The sequence below is a fragment of the Mesoplodon bidens genome, assembly GCF_964165515.1.
Source record: "Mesoplodon bidens genome assembly, chromosome: 12".
NCBI lineage: Eukaryota > Metazoa > Chordata > Mammalia > Artiodactyla > Ziphiidae > Mesoplodon > Mesoplodon bidens.
Window position 1 is genome coordinate 25,305,120 of NC_138168.1, and position 21,926 is coordinate 25,327,045.

At 38.9% G+C, this 21,926-nt stretch overlaps 1 protein-coding gene across 4 annotated transcripts in view; it reads left to right on the plus strand.

Moving 5' to 3' along the window:
• ORC3 (origin recognition complex subunit 3) overlaps positions 1 to 21,926 on the plus strand; it is a 62,689-nt gene that overhangs the window by 31,477 nt on the left and 9,286 nt on the right. For 3 of the 4 annotated variants that reach the window (XM_081250409.1, XM_081250406.1, XM_081250408.1), the window contains exons 12-16: positions 2,709 to 2,825; positions 3,697 to 3,776; positions 17,823 to 17,956; positions 20,705 to 20,787; positions 21,698 to 21,798. In XM_081250409.1, the coding sequence (XP_081106535.1) occupies positions 2,709 to 2,825; positions 3,697 to 3,776; positions 17,823 to 17,956; positions 20,705 to 20,787; positions 21,698 to 21,798 (515 nt within the window). The remainder of the gene's footprint in view (positions 1 to 2,708; positions 2,826 to 3,696; positions 3,777 to 17,822; positions 17,957 to 20,704; positions 20,788 to 21,697; positions 21,799 to 21,926) is intronic. The other variant, XM_081250407.1, reaches the window with a different exon arrangement.

Here is a 21,926-nt window from a genome sequence, read left to right on the forward strand (position 1 = left end):
GCTAAGGTGAAAACAGTGAAAGAAAGGGAATATGGACGGTGTGCATGGGGAGTGGGATTGAAATTTTAAATAAGAGCCTCACCAAGAAGGTGACTTTTTAATAAAGAGGAAGTTGTAGAGCTTGCCACGCAGGAATCTGTAGGAAGAGAGTCCCAAGCAGAGCAACAGTAAGTGGGAAAGACCTGAGGTTGGAGCATGTCTGGAACGTTTGAGGAAGAGCAAGGAGGTTGTTTCTGCTCTGTTTTTCTTACAGCACACTGTTCCTGTATCTGTTTCAAAGGTCAGTGGAGACCAAGAGGTCTTCATGGTTCAAGAACAGAAGAAAACATATCTCTTTGGGAAATAATAAATATTTCTAGGCAGTGTATCTCTGTTGAAAAGGACCATCCTAAACACAATTATGGCAGCTATGACTACGGTACAGAAAGGATGCCCGAGGAACAGTTTAATGCATGGAAAACAGGAGTACTGCTTCAACAGGCTTTGCTTTTGCATGAGCATAGTGTGATGCTGCTGTAATGTGTTTATTAAGTGGGAAATTTTCTCATACATCAAAACCAGACTTAAGTTTATGGAAAAAGTGTTCCTGAAGTGCATTAGGATTGTTGCCCTGCATAGATAAAGGCATTTGCAGATAGGTATCTCAGTAAGACAGAGGACTTAGAGAACAGGTTACGTGAAAAAGCGAGTCATTTGTGATGTTTCCTGCTGCAGCTGATAAGCACACAGATATAAATAACAGTGGAATCTTTCTTATATGGAGATTAGGTTCTAAAGTCAGCACATAAAGCAAAGATTTGGGATGGTCAGAATTACTCTTGAAAATCTCTTAGAAAGATATCACAGATCTTCTCTCAGTTAAGTCCCATGTAGCCGGTTTTATTTCCAACGTTGCAACCAGAACTCCATTTCCTCACATGAAATAGTCTGCCATGTTATAGGAACAAAACCAAACAAAATGTTTTTTAAATGCTAGCATTCCACTCAGCACAGGCATGTGATCCACAGTGGGAAGTGTGAAGAGACCAAGACCAAATGGGAGAAAACATGTTCGTACCCCTCCTCTCACACTTACTCCAGGGCATATAGTTCCTTGAGCGTGTAACATTGCCCATACTGTGTCAAGTATTTCTTTTCTCTCCACATACAAGTAAATTCAGTGAAGATGGCATTCATTTCTACTGTATCACCTAGTTATTCGTATTTACAGTTACTCCACAAAGCAAAAGTAATAGGTAGTGCATGAAGCAGCAAGAAGTATGATTATTATTCAGTAATAGATTCCTTTTTCTCCAGAATATTGCCCCTGTTTAAAAGCTGTTTAGTCACACACCAAGGCAAACAGTTAGTGGCTTTATGCAGTCTCTGTCACAGCTTACAGTGAAAATAGAATTAAAGTATACCTTGCCAGTGGTGGTTAAAATACCCTTTGTTATGATAGGAGACCTAGATTTTTGAAATTCCAACTAACTCGGATACTGGTGGGAAAACATTTTGATACTAAAAGCTTTTCTTTCATTTGCCCTATGCTTTCAGGTAATGGTCCATAGATCGCTGACCAAGGAATTGATTCCTGAGTTAGAGTTTAGGGAAATATATCAGATTTGTTGGTTTATATATGTTGGATTTGCTTGAATTTATTGATATCTGAGGTATTATTTTCTGCATGGTTGACCACTGAAAATAATGGGTATCTGCAAGATATTACTGAAAAAAAAGACAGCTCAGTAGTTAAAGTCCTTTATTTGACTTCTCATTGGAGAAAAAAATTTGAAGACTATGCCACAGATCATAATCCTCTTAAGAAAATGTTACAGAAATAAGCCGTGATAAAAGTATTAGAGGCCTGAAAAATGCTTGATAGGATGTAGTGTTTTAAAATCATTTCTAAACCATTTCAGAAGGTTCTAGAAAACATAGTCACTTCCAACCACCCTCCGCCCCCAAGAAAAACCTTTTGAAATTGATTTGTGAGCTCAGTCATCCCATAGGTTTCTTAAGACACTATCTTCCATATCATACTTGTTGGATTCTAAATTATAACGCTTGTTGGCTTCACATTCCTCTTTTTCACTTTTTTTTCCCCTTAGTTGGTAAAGTGACTAAACCAGTATTGGAGATTCCCAGCTAAAAGCAGAGGTTTACACCTGCAGTCTTTCTTCTACAGTCTCTCCTTCTTCCCTTTCAAACACAACTTTACCAGGACTTTAAGAAAAGCATGCATACATCTTAAGCGGAACCTCAGCAACCATTAATTACATTGGTAGTGGGCGCTCTGGTGATCTCCTCACCCTTCTGATGCCAGTGAGGTAGAGGGTGATGGGCATACCTTGCTGTGGTACACACCAGGTGACTAGCATGGGCAGGCATCCAGCGGGCGCTCTTTTGCACACTTGTATTTTGGGGGGCCAAGTTATTGTGGCAGTGCTGTAGGTAGGAGGAAATTAAATTACAATATTAATTTTGGTGTGTGTGAAATATCTCCAGACTTGACACTAAATACAAAATATCCAGTCTTTATCCTAGATTTTGTGTGCATTAAAAATTCTCAGGATTAAGGTTAATTTGTAATTCTGAATCTTCTCTCACCAGTTTTCTAGAAATTTTATATATATATATATACCCATGAATTAGATTTTAGTATTTTATTCTTTTAATTGCTGGCTTACATATTTGTAATGTATTCTATGATTTTTTCTTTTTTTTAGGAGGAAACACAGTCATTACTAGAAAACCTGCATGTTTACCATACAAATTACTTCCTGGTTTTGAGATGTCTTCATCAGTTCACCTCTTCTCTTCCCAAGTACCCACTGGGTCGACAGGTAACCAGAACTTACTCATTTGGAATCTACAAAGTAGGAATATTAGTGGTTTTTTGCTTTGAGTTTGGTAGCATTCAGGCATCAGAATTTGAAATGGATCCAAATCTTGCAGTGAGTATGCAATCTAAATCCATTCCAGCTGTATACTTTACTCGTTATTGAAACAGTATTTTTTGTCTGATGGCCACAACTAGAAACAGCCACATGAATCCAAGTGGTGTTGCTTTCTCTCCAATGTGCATGTGCTAAGGCATTTAAACTTTTTTTCTTTAACATTTCTTTGTCACTTATACTGAGAGAGCTGATCCTCCACTTTAGTGAAATGGAAAAAGGAATCTGTTTGAGACCCTTTAATGGTTAACCTTGCATTACACCCAGAGCTAAAGGGAGGCAGTTTAAGAATTTGCTCCTTGCAAAATTATGCTCTGCTGGCCTTCGTGTCATAGCATAAACCTATGAACCACCTGTCAAGTGAATGCAGTGGAAGAATTCTGTATTCCTAAATCTTTGCATCCTTAACTCAAAGGTTTAGAGAACAAATATAAATGTGTAAGAATGACTTGTTTATAAGACATTTTCTGCCATTAAACCTTTTTAGTAATCACATCATCATTTTAATAATTTTCTTATTGCAAAGTGACCGGTGATACCAGCCAATCCCAATATGGTCTCATTTTGCTTTCATGTGAATGGTGTTTTATGTAAATGCCTGATCCATGTGATATATGCCAAGTCTGTTGTCATCTACAGAAAGTGGCTGTTTTTAATGACATTATTTTTTTTGACTTGACCATTTATGATTTTTCCAAACGTAGTGTGCAAACTTAGGAGATCACTTTTGATTCCTCACAAGTGTGCTGTTCACTTCCAGATCAGAGAGCTGTACTGCACGTGTTTAGAAAAGAACATAGGGGATTCAGAGGAGTATGCATCGGCTTTGCAGCTGCTGAGGTAGTTTGTTCTTTTCCTTTTTTGTCTGCTCTAAGCCTGCCAATAAGTAACACCTGCCTCCAGAACTCTGCCTGCCAAGGAGTTTCATAAGTAACCATGTTGTAGCTAATATTTGTATATGTCTTGAATTTATGTTTGTAGCTTATAGTGTTTTTATGTGTAGCAACCATCCATTTCTTTGCTGGTTTTACCTTGTTTTTGAACTTTTGATTTTTTAAGTAAAATGAGTGTTTATTTAGTGAAATATTGACACTACACAGGGAGAACTTAGGTATGGATCATTTCCATCCAGCCAGCTTGCTGTCATGGTAGGGAAGGTGATCATGGAAAGCAAGCTCACATGGCCCTGACCTGGTTGGGCAGAGGAGCAGCATCACTGGGTGAAATGCATCCTGTGAAGGAGGCCACGGCTGACCTCGATGAGGAGCAGCTACCGGTAGGCAGTGGCCTTGATGCCTTCTCCCACCTGAACTGGCTCTATCCACTGAGCTGGCTCTCTCCACATTAATTTAATATTGGCTAAGTTATAAACTATTTGTCTAATATTATATGGATAAATAAGATATCTTGGTGTTATCAGATATCAAAGATCACTTATTATCCCTGACAAATTTACCTTTTAAAGTTAAAATTATTTGTTTTCCTTGGCTTTACTTATATGTATGGTGACTTCTTAGTCTTTCATAAAAATAATGACCACTTGGATAGTGAGAAAAAGGAAATCAAGTGGAGTTAAGTTTCTGAACACAGTCTTATAATTTTCTTCAGTGGATATAAATGCTTATATGAAAATATCATAAAGAAGTCTGAGAACTGAATATTTATTAAGTCTTGGCTTCCCCTGGGCCCACAAGAAAAGAACAGATGGGCACAGTAGGAGGAAAATTCACATTAAAAGCACTTTAAGTCCGGAGACTTAATAATACAAATGTTAGTAATCTAGCAGGTGCAGCTTAAGATAGGAAACTAATTTTATGCTATCTGGAAAAATAACTCCTCATTGCCACTGAAAAGCTATGTTTTATTTCATTTTTTTAAATGCCAATAACAGATTTCTATGTATTTATATACTTCAACTGGAATGTTTCTGAGACTTCTTTTGTTTTCTATTCAAGTCAACATACTTATCTCAAGCACCCAGTTGATTCTTGCTGGGTTTCCTCTTTAACCTTCGCGATTAGTAATTGCCTTCCTTTTCCAGTTGGGTATTTCCAAATTTGTAGATTTCTTTGTCAGGGAGGGACTTGTTCTTCTCCTTCTGCATCTCCCTGGCACTGGCAATCTTGGGGTTCAAGTCAGGGATCAAGAATGCCAGTTCCAAATTAGGGTAAGGAAATGTGAGCAATAATAGTAATGGTATGCACTACTGAACAGTAGTAACCAGGGTTTATGAAGGCTTGCTGTGTGCCACGCTGTGTTGGGCACTTTCAGTACATTTTCCTGAGTAGTACTGAGTCTAATACTCAGTGCATATCTGTGGCAGACACTGTTAGCCACACTTTACAGCTGAGGAACCTGAAGCATAGAGAGGGTTTAAGTGATTTGCCTGAGATCTCATAGTTGTTGATGGAACCAGGATTCTAATCCAGGTCTGACTTCAAAGCTGTTATACTTTCCACTGTTCTTTGCTAAGCTCTAAAATAGGGATGTGGGGATCTGAGTAAAGCAGAAGCAATGAACAGAAAGCAAAGTTTCTGTCATTTTGCTAAGCTGAGGTCAGAAACATAGGAATATTAAAAACACTAAGGATCAAACATACAATAGCTGCTACAGCAAGGGCAGGCAAGAGTCTGGGAACTACAAGAGAGAAAGGAATCTGGCAACCTCCAAACTAGAATTCTTCTTTTCCCCTTTGTACAGGTTAGATGTGGAGAAAAAGTCAGGGACACTCATCAGTTTAGGCATTCTAAGTAGGAAACATCTGAATTTAGGAAACCAGACATTCTTGTCATGTGTCGTCAAATAATTGAAGTCATAAGAGAAAATAAGGTTAAAATGATCACTGAATGTTAATTTGGAAAGAAAAACTAAGGAACTGTTAGAAACATAGTCTAGTAACATTTCTAATTTGAAATTTTTGTTAAGAAGTACTTTAATGGCAATATTTCTCTTGAAAAATCCATTTTATCTGGAAACTGACATGTTTAAATAACCATAGATCTACTTGTTGAAATATTTTTTGACTATTAAAAAGTACTTAATTCCTGACATTTGTGTGGAACCACAAAAGACCCTGAAGAACCAAAACAGTTTTGAGGAAGAACACAGGTGGAGGCATCATGCTTCCTGATTTCGGACTACATTACAGAGCTATAGTAATCAAAATAGTATGATATTGGCATGAAAACAGACACATAGATGAATGGAGCAGAGTAGAGAACCCAGAAGTAAACCCATGTTTACATGGGCAATTAATTTATGACAGAGGAGCCAAGAATATACAATGGGGAAAGGACAGTCTTCAATAAACGATGCTGGGAAAACTGGACCACTGTATTCCACCATACATAAAAATCAACTCAAAATGGATTAAAGACTTGAAATCATAAAAATAGAAGAAAACATAAGTGGTAAGCTCCTTGACATTGGTCTTGGCAGTGTTTTTTTGGCTTTGACACCAAAAAAGGCAAAAAAGCAAAAGTAAACAAGTGGGACTACATCAAACTAAAAAGCTTCTGCACAGTTAAGGAAACCATCAGCAAAATGAAAAGGCATCCTACAGAATGGGAGAAAATATTTGTAAATCATATATCTGATGAGGGGTTAATATCTAAATTGTATAGAGAACTCACACAACGCAATAGAAAAAAAAATCTGATGAAGAAATGAGCAGAGGATATGAATAGACATTTCTCCAAAGAGGACATACAGATGGCCAACAGGTATATGAAAAGGTGCTAAACATCATTAATCATCAAGGAAATGCAAATCAAAACCACAATAAGATATTGCCTGTCAGAATGGCTATCATCAAAAAGACAAGAAATAACACGTGTTGGACTTCCCTGGTGGCACAGTAGTTAAGAATCTGCCTACCAATGCAGGGGACACGGGTTCAAGCCCTGATCTGGGAAGATCCCACATGCTGTGGAACAACTAAGCCTGTGCGCCACAGCTACTGAGCCTGAGCTCTAGGGTGTGCGAGCCACAGCTACTGAGCCCACGTGCCACAACTACCGAAGCCCGCACGCCTAGAGCCCAAGCTCCGAAATGAGAAGCTACTGCAGTGAGAAACCCGTGCACCACAATGAAGAGAAGACCCCGCTCGCCACAACTAGAGAAAGCCCATGTGCAGCAACAAAGACCCAACAAAGAAGACCCAACACAGCCAAAAATAACTAAATAAATTTATTTCAAACAAACAAAAAAGCAAGTGTTGATGAGGGTGTGGAGAAAAGGGAACACTTGTACCCAGTTGGTTGGAATGTAAATTGGTGCAGCCACTATGGAAGACAGTGTGGAAGTTCCTCAAAAAATTAAAAATAGAGCTACTTTATGACCCAGCAATCCCACTTCTGGGTATTTATCAGAAGGAAACAAAAGCACTAACTCAAAAGGATATCTGTACCCCTATGTTTATTACAACATTGTTTACAATAGCCAAGACATGGAAGCAACCTAAGTGTCCATCAGTGGATGAATGGATAAGCAAGATATGTGTGTGTGTGTGTGTGTGTGTGTGTGTGTGTATTATTCAGAAATAAAAAGAAGGAAATCCTGCCATAACACTGAACTCATAGATACAGAGGACAGATTGGTGGTTGCCAGAGGTGGGGGGGTGGGCAAAATTGGTGGTGGTCAAAAGGTACAGACTTCCAGTTGTAAAATAAATAAACCCTGGGAATGTAATGTACAGCAGGGTGACTATAGTCAATAATATTGTATCGTGTATTTTGAGAGTTGCTAAGAGAGTAGATCTTAAAAGTTCTCATCATAAGAAAAAAATTGTAACTACATGAGTTGACAGATGTTAACTAGACCTATTGTGGTGATCATTTCACAAAATACACATATATTGTATTGTATACCAGTAACTAATGTGTTATATGTCAGTTATATCTCAATTAAGAAATATTTACAAGGAACTTGTAATAATGTTGAAAAATGTCAAGTATTCATGAGCGGAAAAAGACCTATAGAATTTTACATCACAGTTATTTTAAAATGTAGGCAGCAGACACTGATGTGTGGAGAGCATGCATTTTTTTTTAACTTTTTTTTTTCTTTGGCTGCGTCAGGTCTTCATTGTGGCACATGGGGATCTTTGTTGCGGCACACAGGCTCTTTCTGTTGCGGCGTGTGGGCTTCTCTCTAGCTGTGGTGTGCGGGTTTTCTCTCTCTAGTTGTGGCGCATGGGTTCCAGGGTACTTGGGCTCTGTAGTTGTGGCGTGTGGGTTCCAGAGCGTGTGGGCTTTGTACTTTGCCTCACGCAGGCTCTCTAGTTGAGGCACGCGGGCTCAGTAGTTGTGGCGCGTGGGCTCAGTTGCACCGTGGCATGAGAGCATGCATTTATAATATGTCATAATCTGACATGAGTACAATGGTTCTGCATGTCTTCCATGACCTTTGCTCTCTCAGTCAACTCCTGGAGCATGAAGACCACATTCTTTTACAGGATATGAGTTGGTTAATTTTCACTCAACTGCGTGTCATTATATAAGGGTATATTTAAGTTAAAACACAATTTGGGAACAGAATGTGGTAAAAATTACGCTAACCGAGCATTGAGCTGGGTGAGTGGCTTTTCCTCGTCAGGCATGAAAGACATTAAGAGGAAACATTGACCTTTTTTCTAACGGAGAAAATTTCTAGACAGCCACATAAAAATCCAACAGTAGACAGATAATTTTTAAAATTTGAAAAACCATGCTTCAGTAATAAGGTTTTATGGGTTGACATAAATCATAAAGTCCTCAACTTATAGGCCCATGAGAGCTCAGCTGGACTGAAGCACACTGCCCTCTGCCAGCAGTGCCAGTGGAGCACCACAGCAGTGGTTCTTAGATTGGGGGGTAATGAAAAGTGTGCCCCTCTTCTTAGGAGAATTTACTGTGCCCCCCACCCCGTCAACTGAAAATCCCTCATCTAGAGTTATCCCATTGTTTTTCCCCAATAGGAAACCAAAGCCAGAACCATTGAGTGACTTTTCTGCAGTTGGCAGAGCTGGAATTTAAATCTGAATCTTCAAACGAAGTTCAGTCAGTTTTTCAGCCCTGGTATTCCAATTATTCGAGAATAAAAATAAATTTATATGGGTTTGTGGCCAGTAGTCCATGATGAGAGCGTACCCAAAATTTTATTTATTGTATTGTATTGTATTGTATTTATTTTAATTTTTTATTTATTTTATTTTTTTTGCGGTACATGGGCCTCTCACTGTTGTGGCCTCTCCTGTTGCGGAGCACAGGCTCTGGACGCGCAGGCTCAGCGGCTATGGCTCACGGACCCAGCCGCTCTGCGGCATGTGGGATCTTCCCGTACCAGGACACGATCCCGTGTCCCTTGCATCGGCAGGCGGACTCTCAACCACTGCGCCACCAGGGAAGCCCCCAAAATTTAAAAATGAGCCAGCAGAGCAAGCTTCTGTGGCCTCAGACCCCCTCCCATCTTGACACTAGTCATCTTGGCACAGTGTGCAGGCATGTACATGAAAGGAGCCACAGTGTCTAGTCTGCTTATCCCAAGTGCAACCTTATGAGCTTGCCATAGAAACACATTTGTAAATTGAAGTTGAGTGATAGCTGAGGGAATTTACGTTAGGCTGAAAGAGATTATTCTAATTCCTGAATAAGGCTTTTGAGTTAAACAGTAATATATTAGCAGGTCAGCTCAGCTTTCATTGAGTTAAAAAAACATGACTCAAGTAATAATATTAACATGTGATCACTTTAGCTTAGTTCAAAGAGGTTAGAGATTTAGAGTCTAAATAATGCAGTTTCCTGACTTTGCAGATCAAATTTTGATGATATTTAAAGATCTTGTTATGAAAAATGACACAGCTCCACAGTATATGAGGTGCTTCCTAAATAGCAATAATCTAACTTTTGATGATCAAAATTTATCCATGCGGAAGCTATATGAGAGTGCACCACTAAAATATGATTTCTTTTAGAACAGGGATTGCTAATCCTGAATTTGCATCATATCAGGCCCTCCACAGTTTTCTGTGTGCTGCTGGTAAAATCAAACAGCTGAATTGTTGAAGTTCATTTTAAAGCAGAAGATGCTGAGTGGCACTGTTTTTGGAGTAATGGTTTTCAGACTTTAGTGTACATAAGAATCAGTCGAGGTATTAAATGTATAGATTTCTACCCTCCCCACAAAGATTCTGATCTGACTGCTGGGCACTTGGGTGTGGTGGTCAGCAGGAATCTGCATTTAAGAAGCACTTCACCACATTTGGACAGGTGGTCCAGGGACCACACTTTGAGAAACGCTGTTCTAGAAAATAAAGGGGAATAATAAAGGGGTACAAAAAATTGAGGGGAAAAAATGAAGCCATCAAAGAAAAAGAAGCTGGATGGCTTTAGGCACTTGATCTCAAATTAGTTCCAAAACTAGACTAAGGTATTCCACTGCTAATAGTGAACAATGGTTTTTATCTCAATAAACAGAAACAAGATCTGCATTTGTATTTTGTTTTTCTTTATTAAAAATTTAGTGCGTACTGCCACTTTTCTGCTAGTAAAATGAACAGGTAGCTAAGAAATATTAATTTAAAAAATCAGAAATTGCTGATCAACCTGAGTTTGACAACTGTATTTCTCCTGAACTCAGGATTGTACTTTTGTAGTACATCAATAAAATAGGTATATATTTTATGTTGCTAAAGTTGTCTCTAACCATATGGTAGCGTTAACTTGATTCATTTTGACATACTGAAAAGAGCATGGGGTTCCACAAAGGGCCCCGTGCCTTTCAGGTGCTCCCCTCCATGAGCCAATGTGAAAATAGAGAAATTATTCTTCACGTTAGGTCATGAAATTCTTTTTCAGTGCATGGCCACTGCCTTGTTCATCCATTAAAAAAATGTTTTTTTAATACTTGATACGTGCAGTCACTGACTGATGACAAAGATGACACAGTGTGGGTCCTTACCCACACTGAATTTTGGCCCAGTGGGAGATGAAAGTGGATAAGTAGACAGGCAGGTCGAATACAGAGTAATAAGTGCTGTGCTGGGTGAGGTCTAGGGCACTAAGGAACTAAAAGACTGGACAGTTAACCTCTGTTTGGGAGGTCGAGCAGTTTCTTGGAGGAAGTGGCATCTAATGTGAAATATCAGTGTTGAAAGGAATTATGCATAGTTTTGGTTTCTATTTCACTTGTTAGGATCATATGTGATTACTTTGTTGTGTTGTCTTGGAAGAAGACAGTCTCTGTGAATGTTTTTTTGGTAAGCCTTTTTGTTTTGCTTTCTTCTAGCCTTTGTTGATCTATTTGCAGGTTTGAATATTTTTGGAAGCTGTTTTATACTGGTAGTATCTGTTTAGAACTTGAGAACTCATTATTCCGAAGACCTTTGCGTTAGCCATGGGTTGGCCGGTTTCTCCTTCTAGCTTGTTCTCAATCAGACGTTTCTATACTCAGTACTTAACCAGAACTTATTGCCTTTCTACATGGTGAAGCAGCACACTCATTGCCCTGCAGGATGATTGCTTTTACGTGGTTGCTAAATGATTCTCTTTCTGTCTCAGTTAAGGAAACTTTTTTTTAAAAATAACAATCTATAAAGCTTTCAACACATGAAGTATCACAGTCTGTTTCGAACCATTTACGCAAAAGTGATATCACTTAATCAAGTTGGTTAAAGATAAATAGCTTTTTCAGCATTAATGAGACGTGTCTTAGATGCGTTTGTTTTTCCTTTTCTCCTTAAAGTAGTCCAGCATGCTGGCTTTCAAACTTTTAGACTTTGGTACAGTTTGTTCTCTGTATCTGCAGGTTCCACATCCATGGATTCAACCAACCACAGATTGAAAATATTAAAAAAAAAAATGCCAAGAAGTTCTAAAAAGTAGAAAAAAAAGTGTGTGAATTTGCTACGCACTGGCAACTATTTACATAGTATTTATATTGTATTTGCAATTATGTGCATAGCGTTTACACTGTATTAGATATTATAAGTAATCTAGAGATGATTCCAAGTATCTGGGAGGATATGCGTAGGTTATGTGCAAATATTATGCCATTTAATATAAGGGACTTGAGCATCCTCGGATATTTATATCTTCAGGGGTTCTGGAACCGATCCCGCATGGATACCGAGGGACAACTGTATTTACTTTTCAATTTTATTCTATTTCTTTTAAAGTAAATGCTAGATGGAATCCACCAAAATTTGAAAGCATCGTCACACTATCTCCAGTTTCTCTCCTCTCTTCTCTCTTTAACTGATTTGGTTTTTCTGCTCTAGCAATATACTTTGATTAAGGTCACCGGCAACCCTCATGTTGCTAAATGTTTCTAATGATCAATTCTGTCTTCATTTGCATTAACCTATTATCAGCATCTAGCACAGTTCATCACTGCTTCCTTAATGACTTCTAGGGCCTAGATTCTCTTGGTTTTCCTCTTACCTCAGTGCATGCACCTCCCCCTCAGTCTTTGGTAATTTCTCTGCTCCCTGACATCCTAACATTACGGTGCCCCAGGGCTTAATCAAGAGCCCACGCTTTTCTCCTCAGTGCCAGATTCTTATGTCCATCTGCCTGTTTACACCTGCACTTGGATGTCTGATATACAGCTCATAGCTAACATGTTCAACATTGAATGTCTCATCTTCCCCTGAAACCTAGAATCTTCCTTCAGTCTCCCTATCCTTCCAATTGTTCAAAGCCAAAAACTTGGGTTCTGCCTTCAAAATATTTCAAGAACCAAACCTCTTCTTGTCACCTTCCCTCACTGGTACCACCATTGTCCAAGGCACCGTCACCTCTCATCTGGATTATTGCCATCACCTCCTAACCGGCTTCCTTGCTTCCACGTATGCTCCCTTACAGGTTTTTCTCAAAATAGCAGTCAAAATAATCCTATTAAAATATGTCAGATAATGTCACTCCTTTGCTCAAAACTCCCGTTTTCACTCAGGGTACAACCACCATCTATACAATGACCATACATGATCTAGCCCTTCATTCCCTCTCTCTGATTTCATTGCCTACCACTCGGTCTCGACTTCCACTTATGTAACCTCAGCCTCCTTGTTTTTTTGAACAGGCCAGACATATACCCACTGTAGGGCCTTTGCATGCATTGTTTTCTCTCAGGAAAAGTTCTTCTCCTACGTTCTTGTATGGCTCTCTTACCTCCTTCACATGTTTGATCAAATGTCATCTCAGTGAGGCCTAATAACTATTTTAAAATTGAAACCTACCTGCCCTCAAACCCTCCCCCCTAACTCTGCTCAATATTTTTCCGTAATACCAATTTTTAACATATATATAGTAATATGACATAGTGTTTGTTATCTCTGCACCACCCCCCAGCCCAGCTAGAATGTCAGTTTCATGAGGACAGGGTTTTTTGATTCACTGAGGTGTATCTTAAATGCCCAGAACCGTGCCTGGTATTAGTAAGTATTCAGTAAATGTTTATTGAATGACTGACTGAATGAATGACTGAATGGTTTCTTGACTAACAATGGTTGAAACCCATTTTGAAAACCCAGTTTGAAAAATGCTGGTCTGGTGGCTAGACTCAATCCTAATTTTCTTCTTTTTTTTGGCTGCATTCGGTCTTCGTTGCTGCACATGGGCTTTCTCTAGTTGCGGCGAGCGGGGGCTACTCTTCCTTGCGGTGTGCGGGCTTCTCATTGCAGTGGCTTCTCTTGTTGGGGAACACAGGCTGTAGGTGTGCGGGCTCCACCAGTTGTGGCATATGGGCTCAGTAGTTGCGGCTCGCGGTCTCTAGAGCACAGGCTCAGTAGTTGTGGCACACGGGCTTTTTTGCTCCGCGGCATGCGGGATCTTCCCAGACCAGGTCTCGAACCCATGTCCCCTGCATTGGCAGGTGGATTCTTAACCACTGTGCCACCAGGAAAGTCCCTCAATCCTTAATTTTCTATTTGGACCGCTATATGTAACAAACTTTGGGGGGATAAAATTAATTTTTATTTTTTAGTCATTTTTAGTTAATTTTGTTCAATTAGATGTGGTTTGTCCAAAGTGCTTGCTGGAGTCACTCTAACAGTAATCTAAATGAAAACGTAACAGTACTTTTCTGACATTACCCCTTGTGTTATATAACTTTGAAAGCCAGTCATCCACTGTTGGCAGTTTGTACTTTCATATTTTTTTTTTTCAGGCACAAACATATATTAAGTCATACTATACAGTGTTCCACAATTTGCATTTTTTTTGTTTTTTGGATTTGTCTGATTGGTTTTTGTCATGGTAGTTATTTGTTTTGCTCCTAATATTCTACCATGGACATTGTGTCTTGAGATGCACTATAAGATCATTGGTAAGAGCACGGATGCCCAGCCAGACTGGGTTCAAATCCCAGCTTTGCCAGCCAGACTCTGGGCAAGTTACTTGAGTCTTCTGTGCCTCTGTTTTCTCATCTCTTAACATGGGAATAATAATAGTATCTCATCATACAGTGTTGTGGAGATCAAATGACGCCTGGTATACATACCTGTGCATAGAAATATTAGCTGTCATCACTTGTATTACTTCATTATTTATCCCCACTATGTAGTATCCCTTGTTTTGAAAGTGTAACACTTTATTTAATTAGTCCCTTGTTTGATATATGTTTAGGTTGTTTCTAATTCTCTGTTGTTACAAACAGTAATCACTGAGGGTGAGTTTGTGTTTGCACGTTAGTATATTTATTTCCACAAAATAAATACATAGACTTTCTGAGTCTAAAATATAAACACTATTGTACACTTGCACCAACAATGTATCAGTATTTATTTCCCTGTACTCTTGCTGATGCTGGATGTTACCAGACTTAAATAGTTTTCTTTTTTCTTCCAGTAGTTCATGATTGATGGACTGGTTCTTTCCCCTCCCCAACATTTTTATTCTTTCTGAAATATATTGAGGTAATGATCTGTTTTTTTTCAAACTAGTTATTTCCAATACTCCCCATCTCTTCCCCACTCACTATATTTGAAGTGGTACCGTTGTGTCATGTACCAAATTCTCATATATCCCTTGATCTCTTTCTAGACTCTTATTTCCTTCTATCGTCCTGTCTATTCCTATACAAAGTACCATCTGATTTTAATCATTGTAGCTTATACCTTTTGATATATTAATAGCCCCACTCACTACATAACACTCAAGTATACACACTTTGTTCCTCTGTTTTAGGAACAATTATTTTTCCAGATTAATTTCAGAGTGATTTTTTTTTGGCTTTTAAAAAATGCCCACTGGAATTTTGTTTCAGAAAGTGTTAAATTTTGGATTAATTTGGAGTGAATTTATATCTTTACGGTATTGAGAGTTAGAACTTAAAATGTCTATTCAGGGCTTTCATTTTTTTGCTGTGTCTTACACGTTTGTCATAATATTTTATAGTTTTTGTTGCCATTTTGAACATGCTCTTTTTTCCATAGTTTAATGTTAAGATATTGATTACATGTAAATGTAAGGTATTGACGTGTGTGTACATATACACACACATATGTATTTGCCTTATATGCACCCACCCTTTTTACATTCTTTAATTCTTCTGTAGCTTTCTTAGACTTTCTAACCTTACCGTTGTATCCTGTGCAAATAATAAATTTCATCTTCCTTTCTGATATTTGTACCACTTGCTTCTTTTTTCTTGATGTAGAATAGATTCTAGAATGATGCTGATTAATAGTGATGATAGCAGGCATCTTAGTTCTTTGTGTAAATATATATAATTTAATTGAAAATTTTCAATTAATGACTTTATTGGGTTGTTCACATTATTTGCTCTAATCAGCCTTACTTCAAGTCTTGTTTTATATTAAACCTGAGAGTACTTGGGAACTTATAAGGTCTTTTGTTACTCTGGAAACAATAAGAACATAGTCTTTGGCTAAGAATAAAAAGAGTAATAACTGTCTGAATCCCTGGAAGTTTATACCTGAGATGAAAGAGCTACCCCTTCCAATCAAATGCCACATGAAAAAGTATGACTACTAAAGTTAGATTTCAAAATTATGTGACATAATGCCATTTTTTTCTTTTTTTTTTTTTTTTTTTTTGCGGTACGTGGGCCTCTCACTGTTGTGGCCTCTGCCGTTGAGGAGCACAGGCTCCGGACGCGCAGGCTCAGCGGCCATGTCTCACGGGCCCAGCCTCTCCACGGCATGTGGGATCTTCCCGGACCGGGGCACGAACCCGTGTCCCCTGCATCGGCAGGCGGACTCTCAACCACTGCGCCACCAGGGAAGCCCCATAATGCCATTTTTTATTGCATCCTGAAAATGAATAATAGGCTGGGCTTTGCCCTCCCCAGTATTCAGTTCTGTAAGCTGCAAAGAGATGTGAGGTGTGGCTGCCTGTGGCCTGGGGAGCTAGGCCTCAGGGTGCTGCTCCTGCAGGTTAGACCTCCTCTAGCGTTTCCTCAGCCTCTGCCCTTATAGCAAGCCAGTGCCCGGGATTCCTTGGAGCCTGGAAATGCTGATCTAGTCTGAGTAGGGCTTAAGTTCGGGTATGACAGATTGTTCAACCGTATCTGACTTCGAGTTAACTCTCTTCTCTTAATAGTTTGACTCCATCTGGGCAATAGAAAGCCAGAAATTTAAAATAATCTCAAATGTAATCAAGAATTAAATGTGTTGGCTTTGTTGTCTTTGACCTGTTTGTTAGCTGCCTTTCATTCACAGATAAAGATTACACTTTGGATAATTATTTCATTGTTGTAGAAAGAGGAAGAGAAGATTTTATATTCTTAAAACTAGGGAAAAGTTTACGTTTTGTCCACCCCTGCCAGTTTCTGTGTTTATTGGTTGTGTGACTGTTTTCTTTGTTTGCTCTGTTCTGGGTCTTTTTTTGTTTGTTTTTTTTGTTTTTGGTTTGGGTTTAAATTTTAGTTGAAGTAACCAGCTTAATTTTGAGGTAATCATAGTCTACCTAGCTTCATTTTTTTCTCTAACTTAGTAATAATAGTATTTTCCCCAAATTTTTTACTATGAAAAACGTCAAACATAAGATAGTTTTCTTACACAATGACCCATATTCTGGGTTTGGCTGATTGTTTTCTTTCATGATTAATGTAAGAACTTTTAATCATTGTACTTTCATCTGTTACTGAATATGATCTTAGGGGAGAGATCCTATAAGTAATGACCCTGAAAACAGGATCTTAATTTTAGAATATCTGTGTTCATTTTCCATGTCTAACAAAGATTTCCTCTATGGCCTTGAAGGAATTACAGAATCATTCTACCTGTGCTATATAGAACAAGCAGAACTGCCTACTAGTTTTAAAGTTCAGTGGATTTACTGATTGGTGTTAACAAAGCCCATAGAAGATATAAAGCCTAGCTAAAATAATAAAGGAATCACTGATAATAGTTTTTTGGTCATTTCAAACAAGGTTTCATTTAGCATGAGTGTTACATCCTCAGCAGACGGTTCTTGACTCTTATTTATGTTTAGATCTGAAGGAAAGGGAAACTAACCTTAAATGCCTGCTGTGTGGTAAGCACTGTGCTAGAGTCTTCATTCAAATGCATCTTCTTATTGAATTCTTAAGCTTCCATCTGCCTTGTGAAATAGGTGATTTCCTATTTCCATTTTACAGGCAAGGAAGCCAAAGATCAAAGACGTTTAGTAAAGTGTTCTATATTACAAACATAGTAAGTGCCAGAACCAGGCCATGAACCCAGATTGTAAACTTTCCAAGTTGAGCTTTATCACGAGAACTCTTCTGAATACTTCTGAATATCACATACATTGAGGAAAGTCTCCCGCAAAAAAGTTGGTAGCTACCAATGAAGCATTTTATACCATCTTCTTCTGACCAGAAACATTTAAAATGTAGACAGTGTTTTTTAAGTACATGAATTTTCCAGTTATATTACATCTCCTGTCACTGATTCTGTTCTAGGATGTTGGCAAAGGATGACCTGATGGCCATGCTTCAGAAGTGTTTCAAGGTTTTTAAGTCCGCTTCTGAAAAGCAGCTTGGCAACACAGCAAAGAGAATAGAGGAGTTCCTGGCCCAGTTTCAGAGCCTTGATGGTGAGAATATAATATCTGGCCAATTCTACTGGCTATGACAGTCATTTAACTATAAAGTAACATGGAAAACCCCACGTTCTGATGTGTTGAGAGATGAAGAGGTCACGTAGTTTGTGATCAGTCAGTAAGTATACCAAGCCTCAGAATAGCACAACGTGACAACCACAACTAAGCCAAATGGTTCTCTTCCAGATTTGGTTTGAACAATGAAAACTATCAAATGGGCAGGAAAAAAAATTTCTTTCTCCAGATGGACAGTTTTGAGGACTTAGCTTAGGGGAGAAAACCAAAAGGGCAGCAAAAGGAAATCAAAAAGATAGGAGAGAGTAGCAGGGCATCATCATTAAGGACTCCTTTTAGATGTTTTTCTTAAGCATTTCATCAAGTTCTTTATAGATTTCAAAAACACTGCATAAATTATTTGTAAGCCTGAAAATTAATAGCTGTGAACTGCTTTCACAACAGTGAGGCTCACTGGCACGCTGATTACCAAAATATGCATGAGGTTTGCTTTCATCAGGTTTACAAAGCTTGAATCTTTCAGTCCTCAGGGAACTGCGGCAGCCTGGCATTCCTCAGTGTGGGAGGAGGGCGCAGTTTCCTTTACCTTGCATGACCTGCACAGGATTCGTTATGTTTGCCGAACGCTGAGATGCCTGCTTGTGCACAGGTAGCCTGTTCAGCACTCTGATGCTCCAGAACTTCTTTGTTCTGAGGGGGCTCGGTGGATTGATACTGATGTTTAACTTTTCATGGGCTCTTCCCTTGCTCTGTTTCCAGCACCAAAGTATAGTACTCTTTCAGTAAAACAAGCAAAATGACTGTGCGCTTCTTATTTTCCCCTATTTAGGGAAATTTTTAATGGGGTCTGGGGAAAAGAGGCAACTTGGTGTATAAGCACACGGATCGAACCAAGGCGTGGTGAAAACATTGCACTTGGAATGTCCCTATCAATCCTTTCTGTGTTTGGCAAGTGTCCCTTTGTCTTTAAATCCTTTAGATTTAGGAAACTTCTTTTGCTGAATCCCTCCCTCTCTCTCCATAGCTGCAGTGCTAGGCCCCATGAGTGCTGAGCCAGTGCAAAATGAAAGAGCCAGCCTGCTTGACTGGAGGGGCATGAGCGTGAGGAAGTGCCACCCCATGGTACCAGGGGCTCCCTCCAGATCACGCGCAGGCATTATTGCTCTGCAGTGTATTTGCAGGACAAGTGAGCCGAACCATTTTCAAATCATAAACATTTGAAAGGGCTGGAAATTGGTAGCATAGAGATTATTGAGTCCAGCTGCAACAGAAACTAAAGCCCAGGAAGAGGAAGGAGCTTGCTTGAGATCTCGTAGCTAGCTAGGGTAGTGCCCAGCCTGGAGCCCACCTCTTATTTAATCACCAGCTCATTGTTTTTTTCTCACCGATTCACAGTCGCCACCTAATTAGGGTCACTGGGACAGTGAGGGGCTGCCCTTAAGGATATAAACAGGGTAAAAGACTTAGAAGAATATAAGATAAATTAGGTAAATTTCAATCTTTTACAAAATCGGACTCAGGGATTTTTGTAAAATGAAACTGCAGATATTATAATAATTAGAGTTCATGTAACATAAGCTAGTGAACAAATCCTGTGATGTGCTACTATTAAATAAAGGAACGCAGCTTTTAGAAATGGGAAGGTTGGTAATTAAGATGACTAACAGTCTGAAGTATAAAGAATTTTGTAAGTTGAAGCAAAACCAGTGTCTTGAATAAATGTACTTTTCTATTTTCAAAAGTGGCACATTATTACTAATAAAGTGAAATTAACCCCACCCTCCCGTATTGGACAAGCATACAGTTTGACTGTATTCTATCTCTAGTTCCTTGACAGTTATTACACATTACAGTTTAGGTTTAAAGTTACATTTGGAGGGTTCAGTAGGTCAGAGTGTCATATCAGATTTATTTTTAAGGCTCTGCTACATGTTAATGAAATGGGACAGAATTTATTAGATATTTTAACCTTAAATCATATCTTTCTTGAACCAAGATTTATCAATAGCTAAAAAGAAATTTATTCTTCGAGAACAAGGCAGATTCTCCGGCTGCATCTTCCTGTCTTAGGTTTGGCCAAATAAGCCATGTGAGTGTGAGGTTCCTAAAACCTGCCCTGCACCAGGAAGAGGCTGTTAGAACCTCATGTTCTCTGGAAACACAACTACACCTTTTACCAGATACGGTTTTCTGTTTCCTTTGTTAAAGAACCATGATGCAGTTTGTATTTCAGTAGATTATTTCAAAACTTTTATGCACTACCCACTTCAGACTTAAATAGCACATCAAATATAGTGCATGGGAAGATCCAGGCCACGTTTGCCAGGGTGTAGGTTTGTATTGTTTACATCAATCATGGCATAATCAAAGGACCATAACTTAAATTTGTTTGTTTCTTAAAAGCCATTTATAACAGCACAAAGATTTGGAGATTTTTTTTCCTGTTGGTTTGAGGGGATTTGTTTGTATTTTGTTTTGTTCTCACTGTTGGTCACATTTTTAAAATTCAGTAGCTGGTTTCTTTGAAGACCTCTCTGCAGCATAACTTATGTAATATTTATTGACCTTCAGCTTCTGGAAGAAATCATTTATGTGTTGGAACCTTGATCCCCTGCCACATTAAAAAAAAAAAAAAAGGATGAAATTTTATTTCCCTTGGAGTAGTAGAAATGTTTGTTCTCTTAAGTGGATTTACCCAAGCGCTGTATGTTGGTTTTGTATTAAAAGCAGAAGCCAAAGAAGAAGAAGAAGATACTTCTGAGTCACAGTCAAAGGGACTTGAGAAGACAGACCTCTATCATCTTCAGAAGGTCAGATCACTTTCTTATCCTTCCAGCCACATCCCCTGATGCTCCCGTGTGCTCTAGATTAGCTCTGCCTGGATGTTTTTGTTTTCATTTTTAAACCACAACTAGGAACAAAGCAGACTTTGTAACTCACTTATAAATTGAACATCCTTTTTATCCCACTGCTATCCTCATTCTCCATGTAGAAGTCGGCGGAAACTGTTCCGATAGCCTCAGAGAGAAGGAGAATTAACTAGTAATAAGGGAAAATGGGAACCTCGTTGCAAAAAGGAATCTGATTATTTATCTGATGTATTTGTGTTTCAGTTTGATCAAATTGAGAGGTTCAGAAGAGACTCTTTAGTTTTAGATACTTCTCTTGATTTTTTAAAGAAATGCATATTGAGCATAGAGCAGAAATGGAGCCACAGTGTGTCTAGTATAGCCTTTTTCAGATAGTTCTAACTTTAGGATCTTGGTTGTCAAAGTAAAGAACCTTCTGTAAACCATGATACCAAGTTATGATACACGTAGAATAAAATATCAATCTAAGCAAACCAAAGCATGTGGAATCTATTCTGTCAGCATGGCGAAGAGCAAGGGTTTTCTCTTCTTCTTGGGAGTCCTCTTCTCAGGTGAATTAACGGGTTATGGCTCGTGAGCACCTGCCCTATAACTTAGTCACGACGTCAGCTGGCCTTCTCTGTCCCTGAAAAGTCACTTGATACTTTTTGAAGCAAAATACCTAGGAGGAGAGATTCTTCCCAGTCCTGAAAAATAAAAGATAAACACAACCCCTTTAGATCTGGTTCTTTTTCTGTACATTCTGTCGTATGGAAGGGGCATGAGCTGCCTCTGCCTGAGCAACAGAGCTGCCCTCTGAGGGGCTTTCTGTCTCAGAATCACCAGAAAAGGTGTGTTCTTTCATCCATAGTCATTATTGGAAATGAAGGAGTTAAGAAGCAGAAGTAAGAGGCAGACCAAGTTTGAAGTCCTCAGAGAACAGCTCGTGAGCTTCATCGACAGTCTGGCGCGGTGAGTCTGTTGTTGCTCTTCAGAGCTAAAAATCAGGCTATTTGCCCAAATAACACTGGTGTGGTAGCTGTCCGCAGCCAGTCCGGGACACTTCTGGCTTAGGCTTTTTGCTCCTCGAGGCCCTCCGT